The sequence below is a fragment of the Eleutherodactylus coqui genome, chromosome 7 (genome assembly GCF_035609145.1).
Source record: "Eleutherodactylus coqui strain aEleCoq1 chromosome 7, aEleCoq1.hap1, whole genome shotgun sequence".
Lineage (NCBI taxonomy): Eukaryota > Metazoa > Chordata > Amphibia > Anura > Eleutherodactylidae > Eleutherodactylus > Eleutherodactylus coqui.
In genome coordinates, this window is record NC_089843.1 from 4,784,271 (window position 1) to 4,797,982 (window position 13,712).

Here is a 13,712-nt window from a genome sequence, read left to right on the forward strand (position 1 = left end):
TCCTTGTAACAGGGCCGGGACTCTGGGGTGCGGGCAGCTATCCCTGTAACAGGGCCAGGACTCTGGGGTGCGGGCAGCTATCCTTGTAACAGGGCCGGGACTCCGAGGTGCGAGCAGCTATCCCTGTAACAGGGCCGGGACTCTGGGGTGTGGGCTGCTATCCCTGTAACAGGGCCGGGACTCTGGGGTGCGGGCTGCTATCCCTGTAACAGGGCCGGGAGTCTGGGGTGCGGGCAGCTATCCCCGTAACAGGGCCGGGACTCCAAGGTGCGGGCATCTATCCCTGTAACTGGTCCGGGAATCTGGGGTGCGGGCAGCTATCCTTGTAACAGGGCCAGGACTCTGGGGTGCGGGCAGCTATCCCTGTAACAGGGCCGGGACTCTGGGGTGCGGGCAGCTATCCCTGTAACAGGGCCGGGACTTTGGGGTGCGGGCAGCTATCCCTGTAACTGGTCCGGGAATCTGGGGTGCGGGCAGCTATCCTTGTAACAGGGCCAGGACTCTGGGGTGCGGGCAGCTATCCCTGTAACAGGGCCAGGACTCTGGGGTGCGGGCAGCTATCCCTGTAACAGGGCTGGGACTCTGGGGTGCGGGCAGCTGTCCCTGTAACAGGGCCGGGACTTTGGGGTGCGGGCAGCTATCCCTGTAACTGGGCCGGGAATGTGGGGTGCGGGCAGCTACCCTTGTAACAGGGCCGGAACTCCGGGGTGCGGGCAGCTATCCCTGTAACAGGGCCGGGACTCTGGGGTGCGGGCAGCTATCCCTGTAAAAGGGCCGGGACTCTGGGGTGCGGCAGCTATCCCTGTAACAGCGCCAGGACTCTGGGGTGCGGGCAGCTATCCCTGTAACAGGGCCGGGACTCTGGGGTGCGGGCAGCTATTCCTGTAACAGCGCCGGGGCTCTGGGGTGTGGGCAGCTATCCCTGTAACTGGGCCGGGAATCTGGGGTGCGAGCAGCTATCCCTGTAACAGGGCCGGGACTCTGGGGTGCGGGCAGCTATCCCTCTAACAGGGCCGGGACTCTGGGGTGTGGGCAGCTATCCCTCTAACAGGGCCGGGACTCTGGGGTGTGGGCAGCTATCCCTCTAACAGGGCCGGGACTCTGGGGTGTGGGCAGCTATCCCTCTAACAGGGCCGGGAATCTGGGGTGCGAGCAGCTATCCCTGTAACAGGGCCGGGACTCTGGGGTGTGGGCAGCTATCCCTCTAACAGGGCCGGGACTCTGGGGTGTGGGCAGCTATCGCTGTAACAGGGCTGGGACTCTGGGGTGCGGGCAGCTATCGCTGTAACAGGGCCGGGACTCTGGGGTGTGGGCAGCTATCGCTGTAACAGGGCTGGGACTCTGGGGTGCGGGCAGCTATCGCTGTAACAGGGCCGGGACTCTGGGGTGCGGGCAGCTATCCCTGTAACAGGGCCGGGACTCCGAGGTGCGGGCAGCTATCCCTGTAACAGGGCCGGGACTCTGGGGTGCGGGCTGCTATCCCTGTAACAGGGCCGGGACTCTGGGGTGCGGGCAGCTATGCCTGTAACAGGGCCGGGACTCCGAGGTGCGGGCAGCTATCCCTGTAACAGGGCCGGGACTCTGGGGTGCGGGCAGCTATCCCTGTAACAGGGTCGGGACTCTGGGGTGCGGGCAGCTATCCCTGTAACAGGGCCGGGGCTCTGGGGCGGGGACAGCTATCCCTGTAACAGCGCCTGGACTCTGGGGTGCGGGCAGCTATCCTTGTAACAGGGCCGGGACTCCGGAGTGCGGGCAGCTATCCCTGTAACAGGGCCGGGACTCTGGGGTGCGGGCAGCTATCCCTGTAACAGGGCCGGGACTCTGGGGTGCGGGCAGCTATCCCTGTAACAGGGTCGGGACTCTGGGGTGCGGGCAGCTATCCCTGTAACAGGGCCGGGACTCTGGGGTGCGGGCAGCTATCCCTGTAACAGGGCCGGGACTCTGGGGTGCGGGCAGCTATCCCTGTAACAGGGTCGGGACTCTGGGGTGCGGGCAGCTATCCCTGTAACAGGGCCGGGACTCTGGGGTGCGGGCAGTTAACCTTGTAACAGGGCCGGGACTCTGGGGTGCGGGCAGCTATCCCTGTAACAGCGCCGGGGCTCTGGGGTGTGGGCAGCTATCCCTGTAACTGGGCCGGGACTCTGGGGTGTGGGCAGCTATCCCTGTAACAGGGCCGGGACTCTGGGGTGTGGGCAGCTATCCCTGTAACAGGGCCGGGACTCTGGGGTGTGGGCAGCTATCCCTGTAACAGGGCCGGGACTCTGGGGTGCGGGCAGCTATCCTTGTAACAGGGCCGGGACTCTGGGGTGCGGGCAGCTATTCCCGTAACAGGGCCGTGACTCTGGGGTGCGGGCAGCTATCCCTGTAACAGGGCCGGGACTCTGGGGTGCGGGCAGCTATCCCTGTAACAGGGCCGGGACTCTGGGGTGCGGGCAGCTATCCCTGTAACAGGGCCGGGACTCTGGGGTGCGGGCAGCTATCCCCGTAACAGGGCCGGGACTCTGGGGTGCGGGCAGCTATCCCTGTAACAGGGCCGGGGCTCTGGGGTGCGGGTAGCTATCCCTGTAACAGGGCCGGGACTCTGGGGTGCGGGCAGCTATCCCCGTAACAGGGCCGGGACTGTGGGGTGCGGGCAGCTATCCCCGTAACAGGGCCGGGACTCTGGGGTGCGGGCAGCTATCCCTGTAACAGGGCCGGGACTCTGGGGTGCGGGCAGCTATCCCTGTAACTGGGCCGGGACTCTGGGGTGCGGGCAGCTATCCCTGTAACTGGGCCGGGACTCTGGGGTGCGGGCAGCTATCCCTGTAACTGGGCCGGGACTCTGGGGTTCGGACAGCTATCCCCGTAACAGCGCCGGGGACGTCCCATACTTTATACTTCTTTTATATATGCTTATACATACAGTAGAAGCATTATATTAGCACAAGGCACGGACGGAGTATCTAATCCAGTGTATCTAACCCTGCTGGGCACTGGCAATATGGGGGGAATTATCTAAAGGCCAGCCCCCTTGTCCTGGTGAAGAGCCTCTCAATGTATACGGAGCGTCAATGAGCGTATCTAACACACTCGTTTAACGAAGTGGTCTCTCAGCAGGGTGGTATTTACACGGGCACAGCTTGCACTGCACGGCACACGGGCATCTGTGTGGGACGCCGCCAATTGCAGATCCTACTCCTGTGCCAGACTCGCTGCTTCAGCTTCTCCTTCTCGCACTGTCGGTGCCGTGTAATTAAATCATTGGAAATAATGGGCTATTAAACGTGCAAGATCATGCGACCCAATCAGAACTCACAAGTTTATCTCGCCCGTGTAAATACCGTCTAAGACCGCCCCTGTGGCCTGTAGCAGCCAATCACAAAACAGATGTGATTTCCACAGCAGCTTGACCGCTTCAGTACCTCCAAACTCCTATAAACGTCCAGTGGTCCTGGAGGGTGTACGGAGTGGGCTGAGGCGCCGCGGCCGGTGGCTACCAGCTGTGTATGACGCCTGAGAGCTGCTGGTACCCACCAGAGTTCACCCTGATCACGCCAGTTGACTGTTTAGGTTCTGTGGTCAAAGCTGGACATCGGACTGCACTGTGATTGGAGGGAGCTGATGGGCTGCCATGGCAGCACGGAGCCTACTGAAGACTCCCAGATGTCTACAAAACCCTTCAAAAATCACTGTACACTGCAATACTGAAGTACTGCAGTATTTAATACAAGCGATCATATGACTACAAGTTCTCGTCCCCAAGGGGAGTAGATAAGTGCAAAAAAAGATTTAATGACGTTTTTCTTTAACAGTTAAAAAAACTAAAAATGAAGAGTAAAAAAATTAAAATGGGGGAATTGTGAAATTGTGATTCTTTTTTAAATTCCACTTCCCAAAAAATTGAAATAAAAAGTGATCACGAGATATCTGCACCCCAATATGGTAATAATAAAAACTAAACTCATTAAAAATGGCGCAATTGCAATTTTTTTCAATTGCTGCCCAATTTTTAGAATTCTTTCCAGATATTATACAGTTCACTATTACTACTTAGGCCCCTGTCGGGGTCACTATTACTACCGAAGGCCACTGTGGGGATCACTATTACTACTGAGGCAACTGTGGGGGGTTAGCATAATTACTGAGGCCACTGTGGAGGTCAGCATTACTACTGGGGCTACTGTGGGGGGGGTCACTATTAGGACTAGGGCCACTGTGGGGGTCGCTATTACTACTGAGGCCACTCTGTGGATCAGTATTACTACAAAGGGCCACTGTGGGGGTCACTTTTACTACAGGGGCTACTGTGGGGGTCACTGTTACTAATGAGGCTACTGTAGGGGTCACTATTACAACTGAGGTCACTGTGAGGGTCAATATTACTAGTAGGGCCACTGTGGTGGTCACTAATAATACTGGGGCCACTGTGGTGGTCACTAATAATACTGGGGCCACTGTGGGGGTCACTAATAATACTGGGGCCACTGTGGGGGTCACTATTACTATTGACATCACTATTACTACTGGGGTTGATATAGAGGACACCATTACTACTGTGACCACTGTGGGGGTCACTGTTACTAATGAGGCTACTGTAGGGGTCACTATTACAACTGAGGTCACTGTGAGGGTCAATATTACTAGTAGGGCCACTGTGGTGGTCAGTATTGCTACTGAGGGTCACTGTGGGGGTCACTATTACTACTGAGGCCACTGTAGGGGTTACTGTTATTACTGAGGTCACTATTACTACTGAGGCAACTGTGGGGGGTTAGCATAATTACTGAGGCCACTGTGGAGGTCAGCATTACTACTGGGGCTACTGTGGGGGGTCACTGTTACTAATGAGGCTACTGTAGGGGTCACTATTACAACTGAGGTCACTGTGAGGGTCAATATTACTAGTAGGGCCACTGTGGTGGTCAGTATTGCTACTGAGGGTCACTGTGGGGGTCACTATTACTACTGAGGCCACTGTAGGGGTTACTGTTATTACTGAGGTCACTATTACTACTGGGGCCACTGTAGGGGTTACTATTATTACTGAGGTCACTAGTACTACTGGGGTTGATATATGGGTCACTATTACTAGTGAGACACGAGGCCCACACTAAGGAGATGGCGGGGGGGGGGGGGGGGGGGAGATGGCACTTGTCAGGGTGGCTCTAACAAACTCTTCCCCAGAAATGCTGCGGTATTTGCTACCTGTCTTTTATTTGGCCCCCTGAACCGACCCTGTACATTTTATAAGGACAGAGGTAAAATCATACAATGTGATAAGACCGCCCCTGACCACACCCCTCTGTCACACTCTGACCCTGGGAAAATCTGGTCACCTTAGTTAAGAAATGAAAGCTGGTTGTTATGGGCAACAAAGACAGTTGTGGTGCTTGAGGCCAGTGGGGGGCGCCCTCAGCACCGTACTCACCCAGCTGGTTGAAGGGCCCCTCGATGTACATGAAGTTGTACTCTTCCATGTTCTTGTCCGTGTAGTCCACCATCCAGACACTCTGCATGTTGTTTGCGATGCTCTGCAGGCACAGGCTGGTGAGAGTCGCCACATCTCTGCTTGGTGACATCCTGCCGCCGCCCTGCAAGGACAGAGAGATCATATGCGGGCCCTGGGCATTGCACCAGTAAGGGGCCACACAGTGTGCACCCTGGTATGGGGCACCCGGGTTACTGCCAGCGTTCAGGTGGGGCAGGGTGAGCACAGCGTCAGGCAGCTGTCACATAAGCCATAGGTGAGGTCACAGCAACCAACTGTGGAAACATGGCGGCTAACATAAGAAGACTGTCAGAGGCTGTCTCACTTGAGTCCAGCCGTCTCTCATACCGCCAATGTTCGGTAGGTCTCCCTGACAGTCAGCTCTCTTGTACGTCTCTGTGACAGTCAGTCAGCACTCTCTTGTACATTGATGGGGAAAATGTTGTCCCTATCTTCAAAAAAGGGAAGAAGGTGGATCCAGGAAACTACCGGCCTGTGAGCCTGTCTTCTGTACCGGGTATTAAACAGTATGTATGCAAGTACTTGGATGAGAATGGAGCCAGCATGGGTTTGTAACAAACAAGTCATGCCAGACGAATCTAATTTCCTTCTATGACAGAATCACCAATTGGGTCGATAAGGGAAATTCGGTGGATATGGTATATCGTGACTTCAGTAAAGCATTTGACAAAGTATCTCATACCATACTTATTGGAAAAATGACCAAATCTGGGATTGACAAGGCAACTGTTAGGTGGATTCACAACTGGCTGAGTGATCGTACTCAAAGAGGGGTCATAAATGGCTGCACATCCAAGTGGGAGAATGTATCAAGTGGGGACCACAAGGCTCTGTCCTGGGCCCAGTGTTGGCCAACATTGTTATAAATGATCTGGAGGATGGAATTGTGGGAAACTGATCAAATGTGCTGATGACACAAAGCTAGGAGGGATAGCTAACACTGGAGAAGAGAGAGGATTCAAAAAGATCTAGAAAAGCTTGCACAGTGGTCGGCGACTAACAGAATGGTATTCAAGAAGGAGAAATGCAAAGTCCTACATCTGGGCAAGAAAAATGAAGAAAGCACATACAGAATGGGAGGAATTGGGCTAAGCAGCAGCACATGTGAAAAAGACTTGGGTATACTAATAGATCATAGACTGAACATGAGTCAACAATGTGATGCAGCAGCCAAAAAGGCAAACACAATTCTGGGATGTATTAAGAGAAGCATAGAGTCTAGATCACGTGAGGTCATTATCCCCCTCTACTCTTCCTTAGTCAGACCTCATCTGGAATACTGGGTCCAGTTCTGGGCACCCCACTTTTAAGACATAGACAAACTGGAGCAAGATCAGAGAAGAGCTACCAAGATGGTGAGCGGTCTGCAAATCATGTCCTATGAGGAACGGTTAGAGGCTCTGGGAATGTTTAGCAGAAGAGAAGGCTGAGAGGAGACTTAATAGCCGTCTACAAATATCTGAAGGGCTGTCACAGTGCAGAGGGATCAGCCCTATTCTCATCTGCACAAGGAAAGACTAGAAGCAATGGGATGAAACTGAAAGGGAGGAGATACAGATTAGATATTAGACAGTGAGGGGGATCAATGAGTGGAACAGGTTGCCATGGGAGGTGGGGAGTTCTCCTACAATTGAAGTGTTCAAACAAAGGCTGGACAAATATCTGTCTGGGATGATTTAGTGATCCTGCACTGAGCAGGGGGCTGGACCAGATGACCCCAAAGGACCCGATGACCCCAGAGGTCCCTTTCAACCTGCTAATCCAGGGGGACCTGGTGGCATCGAAGTCCCCTCTGGAGGCCCTTCCAACTCTACCATTCTAGGATTCTCCTCGACGTCTCCCCAACAGTCAGCGCTCTCCTGTATGTCTCTTCATCAGTCAGTGCTCTCCTGTATGTCTCCCCGACAGTCAGCGTTCTCCTGTATATCTCTCCATCAATCAGCACTCTCCTGTATGTCTCTCAGTCAGTCAGGGCTCTCCTGTACGTCTCTCTGACAGTCAGCACTCTCCTGTACTTTCTCCATCAGACAGCGCTCTCCTGTACGTCTTTCTGACAGTCAGCGCTCTCCTGTACGTCTTTCTGACAGTCAGCGCTCTCCTGTACGTCTCTCTGACAGTCAGCGCTCTCCTGTACGTCTCTCTGACAGTCAGCGCTCTCCTGTACGTCTCTCAGTCAGTCAGCGCTCTCCTGTACGTCTCTTCGGCTGTCAGCGCTCTCCTGTACGTCACTATGACAGTCAGCGCTTTCCTGTATGTCTCTCAGTCAGTCAGCGCTCTCCTGTACGTCTCTTCGGTTGTCAGCGCTCTCCTGTACGTCACTATGACAGTCAGCGCTTTCCTGTATGTCTCTCAGTCAGTCAGTGCTCTCCTGTACGTCTCTTCGGCAGTCATCGCTCTACTTTACGTCTCTCTGACAGTCAGCACTCTCCTGTACGTCCCTCTGAAATTCAGCGTTCCCCTGTATGTCTCTCCATCAGTCAGCGCTCTCCTGTACGTCTCTTCGGCTGTCAGCGCTCTCCAGTACGTCTCTCTGACAGTCAGCGCTTTCCTGTATGTCTCTCAGTCAGTCAGCGCTTTCCTGTATGTCTCTCAGTCAGTCAGCGCTCTCCTGTACATCTCTTCGGCAGTCAGCGTTCTCCTGTACGTCCCTCTGAAATTCTGCGTTCCCCTGTATGTCTTTCCATCAGTCAGCGCTCTCCTGTACGTCTATCAGTCAGTCAGTGCTTTCCTGTACGTCTCTCTGGCAGTCAGCGCTTTCCTGTACATCTCTCTGGCAGTTAGCGCTCTCCTGTACGTGTCTCTGGCAGTCAGCGCTCTCCTGTATGTCTCTCCGTCAGTCAGCGCTCTCCTGTGGTCTCTTCATCAGTCAGCGCTCTCCTGTATGTCTCTCAGTCAGTCAGCACTCACCTGTACGTCTCTCTGACAGTCAGCGCTCTCCTGTACGTCTCTCAGTCAGTCAGCGCTCTCCTGTACGTCTCTCAGTCAGTCAGCGCTCTCCTGTACGTCTCTCAGTCAGTCAGCGCTCTCCTGTACGTCTCTCAGTCAGTCAGCGCTCTCCTGTACGTCTCTCAGTCAGTCAGCGCTCTCCTGTACGTCTCTCAGTCAGTCAGCGATCTCCTGTACGTCTCTCAGTCAGTCAGCGCTCTCCTGTACGTCTCTCAGTCAGTCAGCGCTCTCCTGTACGTCTCTCAGTCAGTCAGCGATCTCCTGTATGTCTCTCAGTCAGTCAGCGATCTCCTGTATGTCTCTCAGTCAGTCAGCGCTCTCCTGTACGTCTCTCTGACAGTCAACGCTCTCCTGTAGTCTCTCAGTCAGTCAGCGCTCTCCTGTACGTCTCTCTGACAGTCAACGCTCTCCTGTATGTCTCTCAGTCAGTCAGCGATCTCCTGTATGTCTCTCAGTCAGTCAGCGCTCTCCTGTACGTCTCTCTGACAGTCAACGCTCTCCTGTAGTCTCTCAGTCAGTCAGCGCTCTCCTGTACGTCTCTCTGGCAGTCAGCGCTCTCCTGTACGTCTCTCAGTCAGTCAGCGATCTCCTGTATGTCTCTCAGTCAGTCTGCGCTCTACTGTACGTCTCTTTGACAGTCAGTGCTCTCCTGTACGTATCTCCGTCAGTCTGCGCTCTCCTGTACATCTCTCTGACAGTCAGCGCTCTCCTGTACATCTCTCTGACAGTCAGCGCTCTCCTGTACGTCTTTCTGACAGTCAAGGCTCTCCTCCACATCTCTCTGACAGTCAGCACTCTCCTGTACGTCTCTCTGAGAGTCAGCGCTCTCCTGTATGTCTCTCAGTCAGTCAGCGCTCTCCTGTATGTGTCTTTGACTGTCAGCGCTCTCCTGTATGTCTCTCAGTCAGTCAGCGCTCTCCTGTAGTCTCTTCCTCAGTCAGCGCTCTCCTGTGGTCTCTCCGTCAGTCAGCGCTCTCCTGTACGTCTCTCTGTCATTCAGCGCTCTCCTGTACGTCTCTCTGACAGTCAGCGCTCTCCTGTACGTCTCTCTGACAGTCAGCGCTCTCCTGTACGTCTTTCTGACAGTCAGCGCTCTCCTGTATGTCTCTCTGACAGTCAGCGCTCTCCTGTATGTCTCTCTGACAGTCAGCGCTCTCCTCCACATCTCTCTGACAGTCAGCGCTCTCCTGTACGCTTCTCTCACAGTCAGCGCTCTCCTGCACGTCTCTCTGACAGTCAGCACTCTCCTGTATGTCTCTTAGTGAGTCAGCACTCTCCTGTACATCTCTCTGGCAGTCAGCACTCTCCTGTACGTCTCTCAGTCAGTCTGTGGTCTCCTGTACGTCTCTCAGTCAGTCAGTGCTCTCCTGTAGTCTCTCAGTCAGTCAGCACTCTCCTGTACGTCTCTCTGACAGTCAGCGCTCTCCTGTAGTCTTTTCCTCAGTCATCGCTCTCCTGTATGTCTCCCTGACAGTTAGCGTTCCCCTGTATGTCTCTCCGTCAGTCAGCGCTCTCCTGTACGTCTCTCTGGCAGTCAGCGCTCTCCTGTACGTCTCTCAGTCAGTCAGCGCTCTCCTGTACATCTCTCCGTCAGTCAGCGCTCTCCTGTACGTCTCTCTGGCAGTCAGCGCTCTCCTGTACGTCTCTTCATCAGTCAGCGCTCTCCTGTACGTCTCTCTGGCAGTCAGCGCTCTCCTGTACGTCTCTCCGTCATTCACCGCTCTCCTGTACGTCTCTCTGGCAGTCAGCGCTCTACTGTAGTCTTTCCCTGACAGTCAGCGCTCTCCTGTACGTCTCTCTGTCAGTCAGCGCTCTCCTCTACGTTTCCCTGACAGTCAGCGCTCTCCTGTACGTCTCTCCGTCAGTCAGCGCTCTCCTGTACGTCTCTGTGACAGTCAGCGCTCTCCTGAACGTCTCTTCGTCAGTCAGCGCTCTCCTGTACGTCTCCCTGGCAGTCAGCGCTCTCCTGTACGTCTCCCTGGCAGTCAGCGCTCTCCTGTACGTCTCTCTGGCAGTCAGCGCTCTCCTGTACGTCTCTTCGTCAGTCAGCGCTCTCCTGTACGTCTCTGACAGTCAGCGCTCTCCTGTACGTCTCCCTGGCAGTCAGCGCTCTCCTGTACGTCTCCCTGGCAGTCAGCGCTCTCCTGTACGTCTCTCTGGCAGTCAGCGCTCTCCTGTACGTCTCTTCGTCAGTCAGCGCTCTCCTGTACGTCTCTCTGGCAGTCAGCGCTCTACTGTAGTCTTTCCCTGACAGTCAGCGCTCTCCTGTACGTCTCTCTGTCAGTCAGCGCTCTCCTCTACGTTTCCCTGACAGTCAGCGCTCTCCTGTACGTCTCTCCGTCAGTCAGCGCTCTCCTGTACGTCTCTGTGACAGTCAGCGCTCTCCTGAACGTCTCTTCGTCAGTCAGCGCTCTCCTGTACGTCTCCCTGGCAGTCAGCGCTCTCCTGTACGTCTCCCTGGCAGTCAGCGCTCTCCTGTACGTCTCTCTGGCAGTCAGCGCTCTCCTGTACGTCTCTTCGTCAGTCAGCGCTCTCCTGTACGTCTCTCTGACAGTCAGCGCTCTCCTGTACGTCTCCCTGGCAGTCAGCGCTCTCCTGTACGTCTCCCTGGCAGTCAGCGCTCTCCTGTACGTCTCTCTGGCAGTCAGCGCTCTCCTGTACGTCTCTTCGTCAGTCAGCGCTCTCCTGAACGTCTCTTCGTCAGTCAGCGCTCTCCTGAACGTCTCTTCGTCAGTCAGCGCTCTCCTGTACGTCTCTTCGTCAGTCAGCGCTCCCCTGTGGTCTCTGTTTCTGTGGTCTGCACTCACTGGGTGTCTCTTTTCTCTCCTGCACTCCCCTGATTTCCGGGCGCTCTCGCTTCCTGCTGAGTCACCGGCTCCGCCTCACATTTCTTCCTCCGGTTCTTACTTTGGGACACTCTGATCTGCTTGTGGGATGTCTCAAAGCCCTTTAACCCTTTAAATCCCCGGCAGGTATTTCCGTACTACCATCAGGCGGCTCGCTGCAGCGCCATTTATACGTTCTTGCCCATGAGCCGGGAAATCATTCAGCGATCTGGAGACATTGGGGGACGCGGCGGGATTCAGGGGTCCCCATGAACATTGAGGGTCTTGCATGGGACCCCGGACCGCCTCGGCAGACAGTTATCCGTGCAGGAAATGACCGAGCGCCACCGCGTCACACTGAGACGGAACGAAGAGCGGAAAACAAGTGGAATAGAAAGATGGAACGTCAGCCGGAGAGGAAACGTCCCGCCGGACATAAACCGCGCGGACGCCACAGGCTGTGATGGGATCCAACGGGTGTCCATCAATTATAGGATGAAGGAGCTTTGCACGCTGCGCCACTTTTCCCAACTTTTTTCTGGAATGTGAGATGGAGGCTCCGGCGCAAATGTGAAGAGAAGCTTACAGTAATATGTGTTGGGAACCCCTCCCCCCCAATCCCGTACACGGGCGGATACATAGCATCTGTATCACACAGAGACTGAATATGGCGGCGTCACCCTGTAGGTCTGCGCCGAGGACATGTTCTCCCATGGAGGCTCCGAGTGCGACAATGTGTAAATCGGAACCTTCTTCGCAGCTGATTGGCTGCATTATTACCACATGACGCGCGTCACATGGTACCGCATACATTATCACCTGTGTGACCACATCACGTGTGCAGGCGATGGAATGCCCCCACAACTGCAATACCTAGAAATCCACTGCTGCAGTTTCCAATTATCCTCCATGATATGCGTATGATATCATATAGGCGGATATGCTATATGTACGGCACCAGCCTCAGGTTACATGGAATGTTTTTTGATACCCCCATTGTAAGAAAAGAACAATATATATTGCACTTGTGCATAAGGAAGCAGCAGCATATCCACACCGGAACAGCTCAGTACATAAATACGGCAGCAGAACCAAGCTCATAACCAAGCCTCAGTAGTAATAGTGTCCCCACAGGGGCCCTTAATAGTAATAGTGACACCCACAGAGACCCTCAGTAGTAATAGTGACCCCCCACAGTGGCCTTCAGTAGTAATATTTACCCCTACAGGGGTCCTTAGTAGTAATAGTGACCCCCACAGAGACCCTCAGTAGCAATAGTGACCCCCCCACAGTGGCCCTCAATAGTAATAGTGACCCCGACAGTGGCCCTTAATAGTAATAGTAACCCCCACAGTGGCCCTTAATAGTAATAGTAACCCCCACAGTGGCCCTTAGTAGTAATAGTGACCCCCACAGTGGCCCTTAGTAATAATAGTGACCCCCCCACACCGATAAAACACATGAAAGTTACTTTCTTCCTGGTCTTCAGAGCGCTGCTGCTCCTCCTTATCTCGGCGCTGCTGCGAGAGAAAGTGTGTGTACACCCGCAGCAGCACCTCCTCCCTTCTCCTCTTGCGGAACTAAAGAGGGGATGTCAGGGGAGCCGGGGAGCTGCAAAGTGATTTCAAGCTGGGTGTTGCCATGCGGCAGTGGCTGGGTCCCGCGGTCGGGGCGTGTCCCCCACGGCTTGTTGTCTGGCTGTTGGGGGCGCAGGTGGCTGGCTGGCGCAGTGCGCGTGGTTCCGGGTGGCGCCGCGCGTGTGCCTGTGATTGCGGATCCGTGCATCAGCTCCTGTATACTGGAGCCTCCTGGGAGGTAGCGCCTCCCTCTCTCCGCCCCTGGGCGGAGGCTTCTGTTTATAAGGCTGGCAGTGAGGTGCATTCACTGCCAGTTATTGGTTTCCCTCAGGTTGCTAGCTAGTCTGCATCTGTAGGTCTCCTGCCTCTGTCAGCTTGTCTGCTATTCTGTCACCATCTGCCAGGTTGTTCCATCTGCCTCTGTACTATCAGTATTGGTTCGTGTTGTTTTTTTCCATCTGCCTGTCCTGTCAGTAGTCTACTCACTTCATCCAGGTACGCCAGCGCTCCTTCTCGGTCCCTAGATAGCGTAGGGACTGCCGCCCAGTTACCCGCCTGGGGTTAACCAGGATTGGAGGCAAGTAGGCAGGCACAGGGGTTGTGGGTGAGATTTAGGGTTCCCGGGCTGGTGTATTAAGGGTGGATTACTGTAACATAATAACTGGCCCTTAAAATTGCCCAGTGGGTTTTTTTTTTTTTTGCTCTCCAATGGCGGCTGTGAGTACCCTCACAAGTCAGTTGCAGGGTTGTGCGGACATGGTCCAAGACCTGTCCGGTCGTATGGTGGCCCATGAGCAGCGGCAGTATGTGCATGTTTCGGCCAAACCTCCCAGCCCTGGGCCTAAGTGTTCTCTCCCTGAGGTGTTTTCCAGGGAG

At 54.8% G+C, this 13,712-nt stretch overlaps 1 protein-coding gene across 3 annotated transcripts in view; it reads right to left on the reverse strand.

Moving 5' to 3' along the window:
• The window catches only part of LOC136572331 (uncharacterized), a 31,851-nt gene extending 20,502 nt beyond the window's left edge, over nucleotides 1–11,349 (reverse strand). The window contains exons 1-2 of one of the 3 annotated variants that reach the window (XM_066572826.1): nucleotides 11,242–11,349; nucleotides 5,408–5,570 (exon numbers count right to left, since the gene is read on the reverse strand). In XM_066572826.1, the coding sequence (XP_066428923.1) occupies nucleotides 5,408–5,558 (151 nt within the window). In that variant the 5' untranslated portion in view covers nucleotides 5,559–5,570; nucleotides 11,242–11,349. Of the gene's footprint in view, nucleotides 1–5,407; nucleotides 5,571–7,302; nucleotides 8,364–8,395; nucleotides 8,604–11,241 lie in introns of those variants that run through there. The other 2 variants (XM_066572827.1, XM_066572825.1) reach the window with 2 other exon arrangements.
• Nucleotides 11,350–13,712: the final 2,363 nt, after the last annotated feature.